We start from the raw sequence: 22,383 nt of genomic DNA, 5'->3' as shown, positions 1-22,383 counted from the left end.
ACTGACCATCTTTTATTTCATTTGAGGATGATAAGACTGGATGAAAATCACAAGCATTTCAGTGTTGGCTTTTTACCTCAAACTGCAGGAGTTTGCCAAATTAAAATTGTTCTGCACAGTCTAATAACTGCGTTCTGACCTAAGGGACCTCGGTACAAAAGAGAATTATTTTCCAGGTGTTGTGAAGTTTTAATTAATTTTTATGAAGTCTATTTAGGGATCTTTTTGATGAAGTCTCACAGGTGATATAATCTTGGGCTTTTTTTTCTGCATGTAAAGACTGTTCATTATTTTGAGTCTTCAAACGTCAAATTTGGCTCACAATTTTGTTTTGTGCTGAGAGCAGAAATGAGGCTACAGATTATGGAGTGCTTTAACCAGAATTATTTACAAAAAAATTCCTATAGTTTTATAGATAACGATGTTCTCCCAACCCATTAGAGGATAATTAAGAACTTTTTTATATTTCTTGTCTAGGGAATTACATGCTTGTCCAGCTGCATGCAAAGGTGTTTACCTAAGATACATGAGGAGCCAAAGACAGAGCTTAAAGTACTTTTAGTATTTTTAAGTTGAGCAAACAACCCTACTCAAACTTGTTTTAATTTTCACCTTTTTAATGATCTTGTGTTCTCCTTTTGTTGAAAAAGTTTTAACTGGAGAAATAACGCATTAGTAAAATTTTGAGCAAAAACACTCACAAGATTTGCTTTAAAAATAATGCGACTACTGTAGCATGCAGTGGAGTAGTACTGAGACTGTATCATGACACAACTGGACCTGTTCTTCTGTTTACATGCATACTTTGCAGGTAATTGCGTGCTTCAGGTCTGTTTTTCTGTGTGGATTGTGTCCCTCTTTCAGACAGAAACACGGGAGGAGGATGTGCAAGTATGCATAAATAATGTGAAATTAAGCAGCTGTTTAGGATTGACCTCCATTAGTTTGAAGCCAACGTTGTTCTATTCTAAATGGTAATTTCTTCCTTCTTCAGGTGAAAGGAACCAGAACCTTTTCCATTAACTTCGTAGGGGCTTCCATGAACAGATAGAGGGTGCCGAGTGGATATTTTAAGGAAGAAGGAGAGAGAGAAGGGTGGAAAAAAAAGGGACACGCACACACACAAAAACAACCACATATCTGAACAAAAAGGAGTAATCTATACATTGAGATATCACCTCATTATGCTTCCTGTTGACTATAAAAAGAGGCACAGTTGCATAATATAGTTGCAGACCCTTTGACTATAGATACCTGCAGTTAAGTGAGACATGTGCCACCTCTGTGACCAAAGTAATCCTTCAGAAGGAAGTCTGCAATGCATGCTGAAGCCCTGCAGATTTAAGACTCTAGTGTGCATCAGGAAAAAGCTCTTTTGAACTGACACATAGACTAATAACTGTAAAAATGTCAGAGCTGAGAGAGAGGAGACAATGTGGAGTGAGCTGAACTGGAGTAGGCGGGGTGTGCTCTGTTAACCTTTTGCCCATGCTGATGCCCAGAAGCTTAAATTTGCTGTATAAGATGAAGAGTCAGGAAAAGATCCTTTCCTCATTGAATTTCAGGAGTTCAGTGTCTAAAGAAGAGATCCAGCAAGGGGTGTGATACGAATAAAGCAACGCAATAAGTACAGCAGCTCTCTGTTCAGCATCTTACCTGAACCGATGAATGAAGTGTGAAGGTTTTGGAGAAGCCTGAGGGCAGGAGGATATACTACTAGCCAGGCAGTACACCCGGTAGATTTGAACAATAGAATTTGCTGTTGGGATAAAAGGAGATGAGGATGTAGGAGAGAAGGAAGTGGAGAGGTTTTAACTATGCCTGAAGAATTTGGGTCAGGGGAAAAAAGTCGAAAATAGCATGTGACAGGAAGAGAGAAGTGGTGGGAAAAAACTAAGAGAGGGAAGTAGGTTACATGTAACGCAGTTTCACAGGGACTGCTGTAAGAACTTCTTTTATTTCCCTTTCTGCTTTCCAAGGGTACACCTGTCGGCCTAGTTGTTGACTCAGAAAACTTTGCTAGAAGCCTATCTGAAGGGGAACATGCATAAATTATGATCTAATTAATGTCTGTGAAAAGAAGTGCTCGCTTGGTTAGCGCAGGGAACTGGATCTTTTTAGCTCTTCCACCGACTCGCCAAGCTGCAGGGGCTGGCAGGAGGAATACTAACTCCTGTTTTACCCCAGAGTGGAGTAGGGAGACTCTACTAACACCTGAAGTACGCTTTGGAACAAGTCCTGTATTTCACTTCTAGCCAGACATTTGATTCAATATGGATTTACTTACCATATATCTTTTTTTTTTCTCTTCCAGTTACTATTTCTTCAGTTGCAGAAAAAGGTAAATTTTTTTTAATTTTTGTTAAGATCTGAATAGTTGTGTTGCACACAAGTCTTGAGGGGCATAGAATTTAAATGTATTCCTTTATGTGTAAGCTCTAAGTAGTGAGTAGATTAGTGCTGAGAAACAAGGTAAGTATTGTGAGGCTGAGTCTGTTTAGCTTCTAGTACCACAAGCTTGGGATGATGACAAGGCCTGTGACTAACACAACTATGATTTAGGTTTGCAAATATTTTTAAATGGGTATCTTCTAAGAACAGAAAAGGAGAAGAGAGAATGAGCTGCAGCAGGTCCGCAAGTCCATTTTCTGTTTGTTCCTGAACACACCCTGTAACCTGAAAGACTTTTGGACGAGGAAGAATTGTTGTTCTACTGCTTGCTGTTTTCCAAACAGCTTAACCAAATTCCTTAGAACCCCATTCTTTCGGACTGGTCAGAACTGTGCAAAACACAACCATTTCAAAGGTGGCTGCATATTACAATTTTAAATTTCCAGGTCAAGTAGTTAAGGCCTTGTTTTGACAAACTTTACTTAAGTCTTCATATTGGCTTTGGTAAATATATGCCACAGTGGGTAGTACTTCCAGAGATACAAACTGACCAGAAGAATTCCAGTATTCTTGCTCTGCCATTTCTTTTAATTGTGAACAAAAACTAGTCTAAAGGATGATTAGATTCCAGAAGCTCAAAATATGGATGTTTAGTTTTTTCCTTTAGAAATAAAAATTATTGATGAGATATTTGTTTGGGAGTTCATTTCAGCTTATGGGGGGACATGAGTGGTAGATTAAGCATAGATTTGCATTTTGACTATCCACAGAGGGCTGTCTTCAGAGTGCGAGACCACTGGTAATAGGCTCTCATCTCTTACATATTTTGCAAAAGAGCACAGAATTTGGAGCTAATCTAGCAGTTTTATTGCTAGTAGGGAACATCCAGGAGAAAACTGTGATAGGAAGGAACCTTGATGGAATCTGTCTTCTTTCATCTTCTAATGAAGAGGTGAAAGAGTGGGAGAATCTGCAAAATAAACTGTGAACCATTCAAGATGGGAGCGGTGTCTGGATTTTTACATCACATTGCACAGCTGGGCTTCACAGCTAGACTTCACAAAATTCTGTGGATTGCTGCTGTGCTTTACTGTTGGCCTGTATATGAATGAGTTGTACTTTCTAGTTTCTTCCAGAAAGGCAGGATCCATGTCTCAGTTAAGGAAGCCTGGCAGAGCAATGATGTTGGTGCTGCATAGTCAGATCTCAGGCTTTAATACAAATGCAGTGCCTGTCTAACTCAAGGAGATGCTCTTAAATCTACCAGAGAAGAAAAATGCTTGATTAATTAATGAGACTGACAGTATTTTTGGAACCTGACTGTTAGGCTTTTAATAGCCGTCACCTGCATGCTTCTTGCCCCTTCAGTTCTAAAGCATACTATAGGCATCCTGTATGCATGAATTTCTTTACCATGGAGGTTGATCTTAAAATGAGATGTGAAGTCTTTTTTCATTTGGAATGAAAGCTATCGTAAGTTTTATAAAGTTCTTTTAAGCTAACTCACGATAGCCAGGAAATAACATCAGAAGAGTCAAAAGGCCAAAGTACCGGTAACGTTGCTATGTGGATCAATAATGTGCATCTTGGCAAATATACTTTGCTCTATATTTCAGTGTACTGTGTTCAAATCCTTTTACTCCAGTACTTAATTACAACTTTTGATTAAATTAGTGGTGATTTCTTCACCCTATTAAGGCTAATTGTTTCTTTGTAATTTCATATTCTTGTCTAGATTTATATCCATTAGGACAGGGGAATAAAGTCAACTCTGAATCTCTCTTAACAATATAATATACTTCTGTTGTATATTATTACCTATCTGTAATCTGGCTCTGTCTTGGAAGTACTATTAAGAATGATTCGGAAAAGGATATTAAGGGCAAACCTTAGGAGGGCTTAGCATATTTTAGGGGGATTGTAAGACCGTGTCTTAAGACATTGTCCTCCTGAGGGCATAAATGATGCATCAGTGCCTTTAAAGAGAAGTGACTTCACTTGCTCACAGCATGGCACCAAGAATCCTGAATTCCCTTAACTTAGCCAGGACTTCATGACTCTGAGTCTGGCTAAACTGGCAGATATTGGGGTTTGAGGTTTTTGATGTATTTTCCATTTGGCTTGTAATTACAAGAAAACGACCTGAATAGGAATGAGGCGGGTTTATATTTGTACTGGAAACTGATGCAAGATGCTTCAGGGAGTGGTTTGCAGAGGAGATACTGCTACCCAAAATGGTGGGTAGATGGATGGCCAAAGTAAAGCTGTCAAAAATGGTATCTTCCCTCCCTCATTTCTTGGGGAGCACTGACAGGACAGGTGCCTGTAATCACAGTAGAAATGGCAGCACAGGACTGGGAAAAGAAGGAAGAATTTATTCAGTGCAGGGCCAGTATGGACTGCCAGTTGCAGGCTCTTTCTCCTCTAGGCCGGGTGGTGCCCATCACTAGAACAGCTGTGAAAGTCTTCCTCTTCCCTGGGTTGCCCCAGTGGCTACTGAGGGCGGGCCCGTGGCTTTTAATGATGGTGGCAGATTGCAAGATCTCAGTTATTGCAAGAGTGCAAGAGGACTTTAACAGCTGCCTCTTCCTCGTAAATACTGGTAGCACTGGCACAGATCTGTACCCTTGGTGCCTGTTATTTTGTGTGTTGTTGGGGCATGTACAGCCTGTGACAAGTCTTTGACGTTCTGCTGTTTGAAGTATTGTGTGTGCACTAAAAATAATCCTTCAAAAGAATCTGAATTCTGGGGGTGATTCTTACGGAGAGAATAGAACTATTGACTGTGTTAAGTTAGTTTTGCTGTGCCCTGCCCTCCCCTGTATCTCATTTCCTCTTTCCTTCTATTCAGTTCCTCTCCCCCTCTTCTCCCCTGAAGCTCTGATCTGTGCAGCTGATTCCGCTCCAATTTTGTGTCTTTCTCCTCTTTTCCAAACTCTTTTCTCATGCTTTAATTGCTTAACCACATTATGTTTGAATGTGCACAGTACTTTTTTAAATAAAAGACTTTCTAATTATCCAGTGCCTAGTACAGTGATGTACAAGTTCTTTCCTATCAGGATGACAATTTTAGGATAGCTTTAGAAAAAAGTTTTGCTTCTTGCATTTTCAGTCAGCTCCACAGCTAATAATTTGCCAAATCTGTCTGTAAGGTTGGAGGAGTCAGAGGCAAAGGTAAAAAGCATAATTCTCTGAAGAAAGCTCAAATACAGTTTGTTTGGGTTTTTTACTGCAATGAGCGATGAAAATCCTGAAAGATGATAAATTAAGACCACGTTTTCTGTGACTGTGCACAAGCGTTTTCTGAGCTGTTGGAAGTTCCCAAAGTTTCGAGCCTGTTCTGCCATCCATGAACTGTCATACAGCTTCTTAAAGGACTCTCTTTATGTGCACATGGAAGTAGGTCAAGTTTCCTTCGTCCTGCAACTGAAGGTAATATAGGTGAAGATAATTTAAATATTTAGTATGACTTCTTTTCTAAGGCTTGCTGTTCTGGCACAACTGATCTGTTTCCTCTTGACAAGTGGTAAAAGAAACTGTTAGAGGAAACAAGATTGGAAGAAGCTTCCTGGTCATAAGGTCTGGGTCTCTGGCCTTTAAGGCAGCTGTATCACACGGACCCATTCATGAATTGATTGAGCTCCCTGCTAAAGCCACCTACATTTTGTTGCCACTGTGACTATAATAGCAGGACTCTTCCAGATTATATTCCTCTGATGATTTGAAAGAAGATAATCAGCCAATTTTAAACTCACAGCTACCTCTCATCTTGGAGTGCAGTCCGCTCCAAGCCCCTGATTTGGAGTTTCTGCTGTCATGGATGACCAGTGCCTTCTATAGTGGCACAATACTGTGATGTTACCATTAGAAGCAGAAATTAAATTGAATTCTGTAGGTCAGTTATCAAATACTTTACTGTAATCTAGAACAGAATTGTAGCATCCTTAACAGGTTAGTTGTATGCTACAGGTGAAGCTGTGTTCAGCTGTTTTGGTATCATCCATAAAAGGATATTATTTCCTTGAGGAAGAGCAATGATCAAATTTGGTGATTTTTTTTTTTTTTTTTTTCTCCAGTGAGCACTCCTAGAGTGCTTACCCAGGGAAAAGGGTTTAATATAACTTAATTTTATCAGGTGATTCATAGCAGTTTAGCACTCATCAAAGATCAGGGATTTTAATTTTTGTTATTTTCGGCTATATTCACTGAACTCTTATTTGTATTTTATTGCAGTTGTCTACCTTGTGGTTTTTCATCTGTCCTTTGTCATGTTTGTATGGTCCTATTGGAAGACAATATTCACATCTCCTGCATCCCCCTCTAATGAGGTAAATATAATGTTAGAAAAATGTCAATGCCTTTTTTATAAATAGCTGAACTGTTTTCAGTGACGAAACTTGTTTCCAGTACCGCATGATTCACCTTTTCCATCTCATTATCTAAAATAGAACAGCATGACAGTGTATCATGAATGAAGATGATCAAGTTACTCTGAAAATACTGTATACTTTCCTTATAAGAAATGTGCATTTAGTTCATCGCAAGTTTGACGGTCATGTGCAGTGCTTTGCTATAAAGTAGCTTGCATGAAACCTGGAATTTTTCAAACTAGTAAATCAAATACAGTGACAATATTTCCCTTTTAGGCAGTTTTGACCTTTGTTTGGGTAAGAAAAACTAGTAATGCAATGTATACTCATAACCTGGAAGACTGAACCACTTCTAAGTCAAGGGTTAAGGTTTAGGGATAATTGAGAAGTGAATACATGACAGAGCTTTACATAATGGCAAAAGAATGCTTGATGACTGTAAGAAGTTTTGTTTTGAAAAAGAACAGTATTAATTGCAATAAGCCTGAGATGGATTACCTTGTTGTCTATTTTCTCTAAGGTGTGTGTATGTAAGGATTAAGTACTGGCACCAAATTTAAAATACTTCCCTTCCCTTCCTTGGTTTTATAAAGCTTTTAAATCGGCTAAACTGTTCGAGGCTTTGGTTGCTCAATGGGTGTTGAATTTTTATTCTATTTTTGGCAAGACTGACTTTCAGTGCTAATGTCAACTTTAAACGTTTTTGAAAAGAGTTAAAACCATGCTTCTAAGGAAAAACAAACACTGCTCTGCAGTGCTTAATTATGGCTTAGAGATCTGGATCTTAAAGCTACAGAATATAAAGTGAAAAAAGCTAAAGACTGTTCTGCTGTTTAGCTAAGCAAAAAGAGTAGTACTGAAATGTTAAACCTAAAAATTCAAAGGGACTTGTCTTCAGGGTGGTTTGTTTTGGCTTTATCTGAGATGGTTCTGCAGGAGAATTATAAGCAGGTTAGCTATTTAAAATGTGGTTGGAACTGTGTTATTTCAGACTTTGTAAAGCTGTATGCGCTAGAGCTGCTCATAAAGCTAATGCCTAGTAACTTTCACTGTCTGCTTGGATTCTTCAATAATAGAAAACTCCTGACAGTACTTACCCTGTAGTTACAGTAATATTGTAGCAAGCTTTTCATATTGAGTAAGTGAAAGGGATGGTTTGGGCATATGACATGTAATGAATATTTCCTGTATCAAGCGTGTGGGTAGATCAGATTTAATACAATTTTCTTCTATAGCTAGCTTTAAAGAGGAAAAAAAAAAGGAAAGGAAAAGAAAACAACCATAACAAAAAACACATACCAAAAAAGCCACAAGAACCAACTAACCAAAAAAAACCCCACCACCACTTTTTCTCTCTCTAGGCAAATCCCTTCTGTTCATATACCAGGGAGTGATTTATGCCGGTTATACTTAAAAACAAAGCCCAACTTCAGAATCTCCCCATTGTATGACAGTGTAAACGTATATATTTTTAGTCATTCAAATTAGCCATTTTTGCAAAACAAATAGCATCCTGTGATCTTACTATTGAACCAAAGAAATATTCTGCAGCTGCTGTTGTCTTAGTGTAATCCCTGTACATTTGTCATAAGAAAGAACAATCAACATTATACAAGATCCAGAAAGAGGAAGGAAACAAAGGGAGTCTTTCTGTTTTCAATAAGAACTGCTGGAACCTCATTGGAAATTCTGTTGGCTATGTTGTAACAGACAACTTTTGATGTCTTTGAACATATCCTGCCATTGTCCAAAGAGACTGTGGTCTCATGGCCCTATTAATTTCTGAAATAAGAACAGAAATACAGCTCTTTGGAAAACCAAAATCCTATCCAGGATTTTTGGACTAGTATTATGTTATTTGGACAAATTAAAAAAGTTTTAAATCTTGTGATTTAGTTCCTTTTCTGTGCAATAATTGTTTGCCATAGACATGTCATCTAGAAGTAGTATTTTGTGTTTAATGCAACCTCTGCTTGATTGCAGGTCATGGAGACAGGCATTGAGTCACTAGCAGACTCACGAGGGCAGCAGGGAGGAAGACATATTGCACCACTGTTTGCTGGCATGGTGCTTCATATGTCTTAAACTTTTGACGTGAGCATCTCCAGTTTTCATATTTGAGTAAATACCTATTTTAGAGATTAAGATTAAAAAATGAGGTCAAACTCTTGGTGATGACTGAAATGTTAAACTTTAATTTCACCCTTCACATAGATTAATCCTAGTTTCTGATTATTTAAAAGGGATTATGTTTCATGTTTCACCTTTTAATGGTGAGTAATCTCAATAACTGGGATGATACTATGTGTAACAGGAGGCTTAACTAGATTCAGTGAGATATGAGGCAACTTGTTTGCATTCTGGGTTAGGAAATAACAAAGAAATTGCAGCAGTATCTTACTGCTTCCTCTCTGTAAGTGGAGTCTTCATTGTTGCTTGCCAACTGACTGTAATCCAAAAAAGGAAAAAGTACAGGATGAGAGGCAAATCCATGTGAACTAATCATATACAAGTTCTTGGTAGGAAAATATGGTCATATTAAACCACACTAAGCCAATTTTTGTTCCAGCTGCACACACAGCATTTTCTACTCACTACCATGAATACTTTGTCTATGTGTGCTCATAAAAAAGACTCTTGTAGTCCATGCAGGAAGTTCAGGGTTTAAAAGTGCTTCAGAACAGAAACATACCAAAGGAAATCGTGAGTTCAGCCCCGACTCCACAGGGGCCTGTCAGCACACTGGGTTTTGTGGGGCTTAATGGTAAAGCTCATCGTTTCAGTGGATACCAAACTAAGTGTTTCACGAGTGAGTAAAAGCTCTCCAGGTTCTTCTGGTAAAGCTTTACATTTCAGTGAGGCTTCAACAGAAGCTTTCCTCCTCTGCTTTACTCAGAATTATAACCCTTTCTGAAACTGTACAGGCTTTGCTGAAGTTGCTTTCAGTACAGCTAATGGGTTTTGAGACTAGCGCTGGCTACTCCGAAGTAAAAATTCCAGTTAAACTCTTTCAACTTTTGTGCTGAAGCTGTGAAGCCCCTCCCCGCTTTTTTCACCCCTGTGGTGCCCACCCCTCTCTAAGTCAGAGGGAGGAAGCGGGGTAAGAGAACTTTAGTGCCCTGTAGCAGCAAAGGGCTGTTGCACCTTGCTCTTGTTCACAGATCACTTAATTTACCCTTATCAGGAATTAAAGGACAGATTGCACCTTCTTAAAACTCCCTTGAGTCTCTGCCTTCCTTTGTGTTGAAGGGAAAATGCTATAGATAATGGAACAGAGATAAAGATTATTTTCTTTAAAATATGCCCAGGACCATCATGGAGTTTTAAGGATGTCTTGAAATTGCTCTAGCATATTTTTTTTTTTCTTTTTGTGTTTTTTTTCGGGTTGGTGGGTGGGGGTTGTCCAAAGACATAGGATTAAGATACATGCAGTCTTTTCCTTGGAGCTTGACTACAACACAAAGTAACAATCTCTTCCCTTCATTCAATTTTCTCTCCCCCTCCTAGTTCTGCTTGTCAAAAGCTGATAAAGAACAATATGAAAAAGAAGAGAGACCAGAATCCCAACAGGAGATTTTGAGAAGAGCTGCTAAAGACTTGCCTATCTATACAACAACAGCATCGAGAGGTGAGATATAAAGATAATTCTGTGCTCCTGAAGCTGCTAGTTTAATTCGGTAAAACTCATTTGATGTCACTGAATGAACAATCTGTTAAGTGTATATTGCAAAGGCCATGACCTTGCTTTGTTATTTGTTTGGGCTGGTTTTTCTCCCCTGCAAGAGAAACTGGAGTCCTTTGTCTGGGGATCTCAACATGTAGCCAGTATTCGGAATAAAATAAATAAATAAATAAATCCTCATCTAGCAAGCAGATAGATGACAACATTTATCTCTAATTGTGGCTATAAAAAATAAACACTGCGAAGAAAGATAGCTAATACAGCTAGAAATAGAGAAAATTAAACTTTTTACTCAATTTTATAATCATTTATATCCCCCTTTTAAACTTCTTTTTCTGAGCTGTATCAGTTCAGCAGAGGGAGAAACATCATGCTTAAGGCTAGAATTTAAGAACGAATAAATCTTGTTTCATTCCCATCTGTAATTCAGTACAAAGCTAGTTATGGGCTATTTCTGTATTTGCCTTTAATACGTGTAGGCATTTTTATTCCAACTTACATATGAATGATCTATGAAACTGCTGTCTTATACATATGCATATTCTTTAAAAATCTAGCTTTTATATGTATATATATCTGTTTCTCCTTCTTGAAACTAGCAACCCTGTAGAGTTTTCCAAAAACATAAACTACTTAGAATAACTGTTACCAAAGTTTACTGTGACTTTCCAAACAAAGTCTAAGGACACCTGGCTTTTTTGAATACAAGCCTCCCTTTAAGGGAATCCCAGTCTTAAGTTCCTGGAGTGGTCTGGGAAGCTCTTGCCAGCTCTTAGCAGTTCTGCATAGCTGTAGGTGTTGGCTTTCCTCCTCCTTTCAAACTGCCTGTGCTGGTGTCTTATTTCCATTGAGAAGAGCCTGAAGGCTTGTTTAAAAATATCCAGGGAAGATAAGGAAGAGCTGATTTACTGAACAGTTCACTAGATCACTATTTACTGAGGAGGATAGAGAAAGCTAATGCAGAAAGTTGGCTTGGTGAAAGAACGTAGTGTCACAATGGGATGCCTGAGGATGCTGTCCAGAGGTGAAAGCAAGCAAGCTATAGGGGATCAGTGCTGGAGGATGAAGAATGGGAAGACTGGGGAGCCAAAGAGTAAATGGAAATGGACTCAGTACAGTAGTAATAGATGAAAGTGTTTTAAATACTTTCATGTTATATTTCTTAAAAAACTCAACAGTACGTATCATATGGGAATAGGCACATGAAGGTCTGTGAGAACAGGTGTGGCAGGGGAGGGCAGGAAGCTCTTTAAGATTCAATTCATGTTAAGAGGAAAACCTTTGTAAAATTAAATGAGTTGTAATGACTTGACCCTTGTCACTTGAATGCAGCAATCAGATACTGTGATCGATGCCAGCTAATCAAACCTGACCGCTGCCACCACTGTTCTGCATGTGACATGTAAGTTACTGAGTCTGAAGTGATGGATTTTTCTCTCTCCTGCGATCATTGCTTTTGTGTGTTCATGTCTTGAGCGTGTCAGCCCTTGTATAACAGCAGGTTTTACTATTTGTTCCTCTCAGACTCTCAGTATTTGGATTTCATGAAAGAGCAAAGTTCCTCCTGTTGGTGCAATATTATTGTTGCAGCCCCATTGTCCAAAGTGGCAGAACTTTATAGGAAACCTGCTTGTAGCTTTGTAAAACAGTGCTTACATTTAAAAAAAAAAAATTAAAAATTAAAAAATCAGCAACTGAAAGTAAAGAAAGGCAAATCTGAGATACCAGCACCAGCAAATGCTTACTATAGAACTCTTACATTGTATCTTGCTTCTGCAGCCTTGAAACAGATGTATGCTAGTAATAATGCTAAAAATCTTTTTCTGAAAGATTGACAGTGGAATCACAGGCCTTAGCCATTTCAAAGACATCACTGGTATTCCCTAGCTTCATTCTGAATCATCAGAGAAGTCTGTAAGGGCACTGAAGACTGCTGCTATGAGTGAGACTTTGGTAGGCTGAGCTTGAGGAAATCTGTTTAACTGAAGAACCTAAGACACATCTTTTGGCTAAAATCAAATTTATTAGCAAATACAGTGAATGTCTGTGTCTCTGAAAGGTCTAGTATCTGTCCTTATTATAAAACTGGGTGCAAATGGGATGGGGACTATTCAGATTACCCGCTCTGCTGCTCTTTTCCTCAATTAGCTTTTAAAAGCAAGCGGCAAACAAAAAAAGGTAGCAAAAATAGCCCTAAAGTAGACTTAGTTGAAGTGAATGCCAGGCTGACATACCTTATCCACACAACTCTGAAGGGTCCTTTGGGTTTGTTTTCTCTCAATGTGCACATAAAACTAGTGTGGCTTAATGAACTGTTACATGATGTTGCTCAGTAATGCTCCCCATGTTAATTTAAGAGAGTCTTCATAACTCTTCTGAATCTCGCTTGGTCCTTTTAGGTGACAGGTGACTGCTATAATACAGAGAATTGGCATGATTGTAAGAAGGACTTGAAAAAGTTACAGTGGGGCAAAATACTTAAACCCACAAAAAACCACAAACACTCAAGCCTATAGAAGCTAAAAGTATGCGTCTTAGAAAGAAAATGTATTTTTTGCTTTAATTTACTGGAGATTATCTCTTTCAGATGTGTACTAAAAATGGACCACCATTGTCCATGGTAAGTTTGTAAAAACAAAAAAGAATCAGTATTGTAATGATGAATTAGATCCTACATGATGAATTAGATGCTGTTTCAAAAATGCAACTTTGAAGTAAAACTTGATTTTCACAGAACTTCTTGAGGCTTTAATATGTGAAAATAAATCTTGTTCCTAACGTATGTCGCAACATAGAGTTGTAGGCCCAGTAGCCTAAATCATACAGGTTTTACCTACATAGAGAAACACTGGCATTAACGAGAAACCCTGGCATTAACGAGACCTATGAGAAATGGCATTTCTGTCTTTTGTTTAGTTTGGTGTTGTTACCAGGAGAGGAGATACCCACTACACTATGAAAATCAGTTCTCAATTCTAGATGATACATAAGACCCCCTCGGACAGTAACTCTTCTGCAGTTTGTATTCACTGGTAGTCAGCAAAAATATTATCCACTGTCACTATAAAAATACTGCTATCAGTAGTTGACTTGAAGGTGGTTTTGTAACCAAAGCAGGATCCCCTGAAATTGATGGAGAGGCTTATACTATCTTCCATGATGACTGCACTTAGTGATAGTGTGTGAGACGCTTCCTATACAGACTGTGTGTATCGTACGCTTTGCCAGCTCATGTCCTGTCCTGTAGAACTTTGTGGGGGGTCAAAATTTATGTGAGGGGCCCAGATCATTTGGCCTGAGGAAAGAGACTTCATTCAAAATGGTGGTTTAAAAGGCTTCTGAAACACTAGTGCCAGACTGTTTTGGATGTATCACTGACATCACACACATGTTATGCTGTGCAAAAGCTGAATGTATTGGGTTTTTTGTGTTTTGTTTTGTTTTGTTTTTATATATCATAGTAACCTCTTTCTCTTTCCCCTCCTTCTAGGGTGAATAATTGTGTGGGATTTTCTAACTACAAATTCTTCCTCCTGTTTTTAATGTATTCCTTACTGTACTGTCTGTTTGTTGCTGCTACAGTCTTGCAGTACTTCATAAAGTTTTGGACAGTAAGTTCTAAGGCTTTGGGCTTTTTTTTTTTTTTGTTCATTTGTTTAATCCTGCATGTGTTGTTGGAGGCTGCATCAGCATGTTGTCACTCACCATTTACTCTGTTCCATAGCTCATTACCATTAACAGCATCAATCGAAGTGACTGAAGCAGGAGAACCTTCCGAATATTAGTGAATTAAATGTATTACACTGCCCAGGATGAGTAATCGGGGGAAGAAGTTCCAACAAGGATGCTGTGCAACTTCTCTGCTCCATCAAATTCAAATGGCACAGCTCAGGTTTTTTTGAAACTATTGGATATAGATCTGTAGATATAGAAACAACTGGCTGTATCAAACAATTACATATATATAAAAAATACTGACAAATGTGAAATATAAATAATAATTTTGTATCTTCCTAGACTTGTCTAAAGATAATCTGCCACCAGATAAGGCAGATTAATTTCTTGGGAACTGACTGAGCTCTGTTTTGAAGTCCCTACATAGGCATGTATGAACTTCATACTAGTGGCTTTTATTGATCTGATATGGGTAGAATGCTAAGATACGTACAGTGTTAATCATACACATCTTCCCTGCCACTATTATCAGTTGTCAAATGATCAATACACATACATGCATCTTAGTAGATTTAATAACATTTACATGAAGGGCAACCATCCTTGTACGTCAGTGTTATATTCCTCCTATCAGTTTTGTTCCAGTCACATTCCAGGCTGAACAGAGTGTCTTCTGGTGGTGTTCCCTTCCATCTCCAAAACCTTGTACTGTGCCTTCTTGTCTCTGGGCAGAAGAGCTAGCATCAGAATTCCCTTAATCAGTTTCCATTAACTAGCATGGGAAAAATCACTGTAAGTGGAAGGCTTTCCATCACATCTCTATAAGTAAATAACAGCACATATTTCTTAGATGCTAGTTGCTGTCAGAGTAACTGGGAAAAGCAGTCATTATCAATTTTCTGTAGCTGTAGAAATAATCCTTATTGGAGCAAAAAGATGTTGCCATGTCAGAGTAAGAGAAGCTTGATCTTGTATTCAAATAGCTGTACTTTGAGACAGTTGGCATTAGACAGGTAACATAAACGGTGCAAAAAGTATGTTTGTGTTCATCTAAGCCTATGGATCTGATCTGCCAAAGTACTACGTTTCTCTTACTCTGTCAGATCTGTATAGTGGCCTGTCACTGGAGAGCAAGGAACTATGTGGGAATTGAGCTGTCAGTATTGTGTGAGATGAAAGCCATAAATCTATTTATCAGTCATAGCTGTGGCTTGACAGATATTTCAGATGAAATGGTCTGATTCTGCTGTTCAGTCTTGCTTGACTGTAAATAGTTAAATTTTTAATTTGTGAATGTACCACTCCCAAACATCTGCCTGGCTGCTTTCCAGTGGTTTGTATGCAATTTCTAATTAAATCGTAGATGCACTGTTACATATTTACCAGTCAGTGTTTGAGCGAAAAAAATGAATTTGTTTTTGTCACCTCACTTCATAAGTGTTAGTGCAACGAAAGTCTGCAGGACATCTGACCACAATGAACATCTAATACCAGCGTTTGCAGCAAGGCTCTTCCAAAGCCCATCGGACACAATATTGAAGTGGACCCTTGAGTAGAGGAAGTAAACTTAAAAGGGATTTTATTTTAATATTTTTTTAATTATTAATGATTTCGTTGTTAAAAATACTTCCTGCAAGAATGGGCTACTTTTGAAATGTGACAATAGACAATGTAGTTGTGTGCTTGCACTTGTTGCTTTCACTTCCGGTTACTTCCAAGACAGAATCTGGTGATGCCATGATCTTGTAATTGGAGTAGGTCTCTGACTCGCTTTACTCTTATTAAATCATTCATTCCACAAAGCTAATAATCCTCTGATCTTCTAATAGCCTGATTAAAGTAGACTTCCAAAAAGAGGTGGCAGCACCATAGTCATGTAGGCTTGCAAAATTTAGTATGTCTCTAGTATGTAAGCTTTTAGGCAAGTGCTGTTGACTGCAGAATAGAGTCCTGGAAGCTTCTCTCTACATCTCAGTCCAGATCGGAGCGGAGTACTGCTGGCACATGCTGTCTATGGACTGCTTCAGTATATTGGTAACGCTCAGCTTTGTCTGCCACAGCATCAGACAGATTACTGTTTTGACATTTTCTGTTGAGGGTCTCTAGATGTTTTTTTTTGTCCCCAAAGCTTGACTATCAGAAATGTTATAGTATATCTACAGAAGGCAGTGCTTCTTTTTTGCTTCCGCATAGATATTTTTCAGAGAAGGTATGCAACAAACTGCTGTGTATATTCAGTGTTGGGATGGAAGATGAACTGCTTCCTGGAGAGTCACTTCAGAACTTGTAGTAGTGAGGTTGTGAAGGTGTATGTGCTAACTACACAAGTTTTAGTAATCCATTCTTTTGCACTCTTGATAATACTTGCATGGAGACATGACACACATACACAGATACTTGCAAACGCTGTGAGACATGCACATCTCCCTAACTCTTCTGTTGAAAAAAGTCTTTGTGTTTCCCACTTGCACATGCAGGACTTCTACATAGCATCTTTCATGCTCTATGCAGAGGTGCTGAAGAAAGATGTTGATACGGTTCATACAGTGGTGGAACAACCGCACTGGCTGCAAATATTTACCACAGGCTTACACACTAATGCAGCTGTTAAAGTCTGGTTTGTAGACCAAGGGAACATGAATGACTCCGTCTTTTATACTTATATAGTATATATATACTTATATACTTTTATACCTATATACTTATATAGGAAACTACTTTTCCTATACTCATGAAATTTTTATTTCTACCTAGGAAGTTCTTAAAGATAAGCAGATAAAACCTCAGTTTAACCAAATGTATTTGACACAAACACCAGCGCTGGCTGAACTCCCAGTCCTTGATGCCTTGTTTACATAGTGCCTGGCGGTACTTCCCAGTGTCTGTATCTACTCTCATTCTTACTGCACTCCTTCCCCCTTGAAACCTGTATATTTTCCATCTGTTTCCAGTGTCTTTCATTGGCCCTCAAATTATTTTGGCAATCCTGAGTATAGTTAATTCAAGGATGTGATATGTGCTGTGAGTAGATAGCACGTGCTTCTGCAAAACTTTGGTTGTATTAACAAACAAACAAACAAAAACAGCAACAAAAAAGAGAATTATTCTAGATCCTTAGTTAGAACTCATTCCTCTTGCATATACACATAAGGGCATATAGCAAATCTGATTTTTTTTTTTCTAGATTTAAGCTAGACCTAGCTACTAAAAGATGAGTAACAAGTCAAGCTCTGACAGCTCTTTTTTTGTTGTGGGTTTTGTTTGGGGTTTTTTATGACCTGAAATATGCTCAAATGGCTCTCTGCTTGTGAAGGAGTTTGTAGAGGACTCTTGAGAGTAGAGACTGGCTTCAGTCTGGTATGTGTGCTAAGTAGCCCACATTTTATTGTGCAAATTGCTTCCTTTTGTAAGCTCTGCAGCTCTCACCTGCAAATCTCTGCTTGTGTGCTGCTGCTGGGCAGAATGATTTTAAATAACTAATGTCTGAAGTTTCACTCTCTTTTCGCATGCTGTGGCATGTGGACTGCTGCTAGAACATAACTGTGAATAAGCCTGTTGTACACACTCAAAGCCTGCATGCTTCTTTCTGGGAAGGAATTGGTCTTTTTTGAAAGATGCTTCAGTTTTGCAACTGTCATTCAAGAACTTACAACCAGTGGCTGAAATTGAGTAGTCAGAAGAGGTCAACGCTGCCAGGGGATCAAGCAGATTAATCATGCATAAGTCAAATCCTTCTCTGGGTTACAGAGCTACTGTTTTGGGGAAGATAAAACTGGAAATAAACTTACATTTTCTGGCCCACAAAGACTAAGCTGCTATTGCTCTTTGAGCTTCAAAATCAACTGGCCTGAGAATTCTTTATAGAGAGCTATATTGTTTAAATACACAATTCCAAAAGAGTCATAGAAATAGAAGTTACAAAAATTAAGAAACTGGGGAACACTGCAGTGTGCTCTGAGGTAGGAAAAGTCATCATAGCTTTAACGTGAAGCTTAGGAATACGCAGCAATTGGAGTATGTATTTTGCTAGCCTTGATTTCAAGGGATCACAAAACACAACATATCCCTACAAGCAGGGGAAAGAGGGACTATTGCAGAAATTGCCTAAGCAAAACTGCATTAAAAAAAAGGCAGTAAATAAGGAAACTGAACTTAGATGGCAGTTCAGAGAGCTGGACTCTGCCATCATTTGCTTACTGTAGCATGATCTGATGGTAGCCAGCATTTTTGAAAATTCTGTGTATAACTGCCTGACTCCAAGGTAAATGCTTGGACTGTCCCTAGGCTTTCTGTACAGATTAATGTAACTTAAAAATCATACATCTTGCCTACAACAGATTTGTTAAGTGCCAGCATCTTAGCTAAGATGGCTAATACCACTCTTTAGGTATAAAGTTTGGAATTTGAAAGCTAGTTTAAACTAAGCTTTCCTATTTCTTGCTTTATTTTCTTAAGTACTGGTTCAATTTCAGATATTACACTAAAGATACATCTACAAACATCTCAGTTTTGAAGGATATTGCGAAGAAGAAAAACTGTACTGATGTGTTATGGGTTCTTTTTTTAAACAAAGAAAATTGTGCAAAGAATGGCAATTTATTTTTTTATGGTTTTAACTGAAACCACATCTAGTGGTAATAGATATGTTCTGAAATCAGATTTTTTTCTTTTATAAACGATTGCTTTATACCTCTGGAGTATTCTGAGCTTTTCAGACCTTTATGAATGGTTTCATCATACAGAATATTCACATAAACCTTACTTGTGATGGAAACAACTAGCAAAGAATGCACCTGGTGTAGTCATGCTGTTAAAGCTGAGGAGCCACTTGAAAGTGATCCAGCCACAATCTGAATAGCAATACTTCTGTGCTTCAGTAGAAAATTTCATGGCTTGGAAGTCAGTAATGTGCTCTTAGGTACTCTCTCCTCCATTCTCTTGGAGGACGGGGGCTAAGGCTGCTGGTGGGCGTTGGAACTCGGCACGTCCGAGAGCACGTGTACACACCAACCGTTTTGTTCTTAACAAAGCCTGTGCTGTATTCAAACACTTCGTCCTAACATACTACTAGTGTTTAATAAATTGTCTTTGTTTGCGCAAAGCTTTGCCACAGGAAAGCTGCAGAGAATTGTCCAAAGGTAAAATTCAATATTGCTGTAATTATTTAAATACTGTTCCTACTATAACTTTTTTAATCCAATCATTTATGGTAGCTATTTACACCATCACAGAAGGACGGAGACTTGTAATCTGTTGCCTATGAATATAGGCAGTGTATAGGGATATAGATATACCTATGTGCACTTGATCTTAATTGAAAAGTGTTTTAGTCTAAAAAAAAATAATCAACCTTAGATAAGTGAGTATACTGAATGAGCGAATGGAAAAAGTAGCGGTGATAATGCTAACTGAACAGCTGAATAAAAATAGCGTCTCTGCTTTCGTAGTGCTTTTAAAGGTCAGCTACTTAAAAGTATCGTGATTTTGAGGATATAGAACTGGAGTAGTATTGTTACAAATCCCATTGGCCTCTTGAAAGTGCAAGCCTAAAAATAGTTGGGGTTGAGGGTGCAATCGATTATGCGATACAGGTGGGAGGTGGTTTTTTTTTTTATATGTGGTTGTACTGAAATTGTTGTTTTTCACATAGATCTTCTGGTGAATCACTTCTGCCTGGTCAGACATGGCAAATTTGTTTTGCTAGGTACATGCTGGTGGTTGCCTAAACCTTACAGATCATCAAAAATTTAAGATCTGTCCCAGGTCTTGTCTAGGAGTTCTTCAGTCTTAGAAACACAGTATGACAGCCATTTCCCTTTAACATTCCTTACACCAGTTCAGAAGTAGGTTCAGTATTATTACCTTGCCAGGAAAGGGGTTGGACATTTTTATTATATTTTCTTCCCTTCAATGAAAGTGATTTTGGGCGTGTTTTTCCTGTGTCTCTTTGACTGTGGCTGCACAGTTAACATTTTTAGTATAGGAAATTTTTTTCCTTACCCCCTACTGTTCATTTAGAAACTAACAGAGGAACATATGCACTCATGCTACTAAACTCAGGTGGAAGGGGTACCCATTAGCTTTCAATGCTGTTGTATATCAGTTTAACATGACATGAAAAGAAAGCTGGGCTTGTGCTTTTTTTTTTTTCTTTGTGAAAAGTGAGGTGAAAGACATATAGCAGAATGGGTGTGGCAGAAGATGTTTAGTGACAATACTGCATTGGCTGCTAAAAAGTGTTAATGTATTAATCTCTTTCTCTTTCTCTTTCTCCCCAGAATGAATTGCCAGATACCCATGCAAAATTCCACGTACTATTCCTTTTCTTTGTGGCAGCCATGTTCTTCATCAGCGTACTGTCACTCTTCAGCTACCACTGCTGGCTAGTTGGCAAAAACCGATCAACCATAGGTCAGTTAATTGGAATATAGAACTGTTCCTTGTCCAGAAAACCAACAAATCTATGAGAACGTGAGGCCTGCAGGATATGCCATCCCATATAAACGGAGTTTTTAAATATTGTGCAATAAGAAGCATATTTGGTGAAAGTTATTAAAGGTGAAACATATGGGAAAATGAAGCATGTGTAGGGGTCCTTTGCTGGAGCCAAGCATTTGGATTCCTTTCTTTTATTTGTGTTTTTGAGATCTCTGAAGCATTGCGCATCTGTCTTGTGTTTTTCTATAGTGTTAAGTATGTAACACAATTGCTACTTGCCAGTTACCCTGTTGTTCTAATACTTTGAGTAGCTAGCTGGCCCCAACCAAAGTGAAGGCTCTATTCTATATGAACATCCTACATTTTGAACTAGATCCAAAAGAGTATTCTTAAATCCTGTGAAATAAAGTGGCCCTCACTATTAGGAAGTGGCTTGTAAAAGCAGTGCGATAAAAATGGAAACACTGATGCACGTTTCCTAAATAATAAAAGAGTTTCCCATAATTTCTGTGCCTAAATGTTTTAAATTACATTGATCAGAATAAGCAAGTTACGTGCATTAGTTAAAATATCTGAAGTTCTTCCTAAAGCATTTTTTGAAAGTGCTTGTTGCAGGCTGGGGTGGGAGGGGACTGGTGGGTGTTTCTATAACTGAATAAGTCAAAATCTTACACGTTTCAATGGAAGTTAAATTTCTGTTCTCAAAAGTAAGTGGGTTGGTTAAAAGTGAAATAATTTCAGCTTGCTAGGATTTTTTTAATGGAGGAAAAGGAATTTTTTCATTGTTTGAGTCCTTTTTCTTTTGATCTGTCTACAGCTAAGGAATGTTCACGGTCTCTTTTTTTAGCTTTGAAGAAAATTTTAGCATGTTCCTTGCCCAAAAGTCAGTGGTCATAATTGGCAACACAGTCAGTACTTTACTTACTTTCTGGATCATGATCGTAAGAAGACAGGCTGTTTGTATGGAGAGAGCAATGAGTCCTCTTGGTTCTTGGCCAAGGGTGTTACCTGGACTGACTAGAAAAATGGTGGTGGTTTGCTACACTTCACAGTGTGTCTATGTTTCTAATGTAATAGATCTCATCTTCCTCTGATACCACGGGGTGCTCTTAATTCAACTTCAGACCTTGGCAGAAGTGGCAAAAAAACTGCCCTATATGGGTTTAGGTCCAATAGTGCTTATGGTAAATTGCTTCTAGAAGAGGAAGTCTTCTGCTCAAAGAAGGCTTCACAGGCCAAAGAGAGAGCTAGCCATCAATGAATAAGGGATGTGGTATCTTTGGCATGCTGATGGTACTTAGCTCTGTCTCAGACCTTATGTTAAATGTAGAGAAAGGTGACTGTTCTGCTTATGTGTCTTTCTTACTTTTCATTTCTATTTTTGTCATTAAGTCTGTGGGTTTTTTTTATGCTCTCTGATTGCTTGAGATGACTTTTTGTTTTTCCATAATACACATCAAGATTGTCTTGGCTTGCCCAACACTGTTTTCACAATAGAGAAGTTTGAGTGTTTATTCGTCTTCTCTGACTCCTTAATGCTGTAGAGAGATTGTATGTTTTTCTTTTACAGAAACATTCCGTGCACCCACATTTCGAAATGGCCCTGATAAAAATGGCTTTTCTCTTGGATGCAGCAAAAATCTGAGGGAGGTTTTCGGAGATGAAAAGAAGTATTGGCTACTCCCTATCTTTACCAGGTATTCAGTCTGAATGGGAATGAATTGGGGAATAAACTGGTTCCATAACTTTCACTTTGCTTCCCCTTCTCCTAAACAATAAAGCAGAATTGAAAAGCCAGCTTGTAAATCCTGCACAATGAATATTGGT

General features: G+C 38.3%; 1 protein-coding gene across 1 annotated transcript in view; it reads left to right on the top strand.

Annotated features, from left to right (window-relative positions):
- Positions 1 to 2,319: 2,319 nt before the first annotated feature.
- Positions 2,320 to 22,383, top strand: part of ZDHHC20 (zinc finger, DHHC-type containing 20) — a 25,729-nt gene continuing 5,665 nt past the window's right edge. The window contains exons 1-8 of the mRNA XM_009699908.1: positions 2,320 to 2,341; positions 6,625 to 6,719; positions 10,269 to 10,389; positions 11,776 to 11,845; positions 13,031 to 13,063; positions 13,934 to 14,054; positions 20,397 to 20,529; positions 22,127 to 22,253. Of these exons, the coding sequence (XP_009698210.1) occupies positions 6,660 to 6,719; positions 10,269 to 10,389; positions 11,776 to 11,845; positions 13,031 to 13,063; positions 13,934 to 14,054; positions 20,397 to 20,529; positions 22,127 to 22,253 (665 nt within the window). The 5' untranslated portion in view covers positions 2,320 to 2,341; positions 6,625 to 6,659. The remainder of the gene's footprint in view (positions 2,342 to 6,624; positions 6,720 to 10,268; positions 10,390 to 11,775; positions 11,846 to 13,030; positions 13,064 to 13,933; positions 14,055 to 20,396; positions 20,530 to 22,126; positions 22,254 to 22,383) is intronic.

The sequence above is a fragment of the Cariama cristata genome, unplaced genomic scaffold (genome assembly GCF_000690535.1).
Source record: "Cariama cristata isolate BGI_N322 unplaced genomic scaffold, ASM69053v1 scaffold7625, whole genome shotgun sequence".
NCBI classification, from domain to species: Eukaryota; Metazoa; Chordata; class Aves; order Cariamiformes; family Cariamidae; genus Cariama; species Cariama cristata.
The sequence above is the reverse complement of the archived record's forward strand: the minus strand, read 5'-3'. Positions and strand labels throughout refer to the sequence as shown.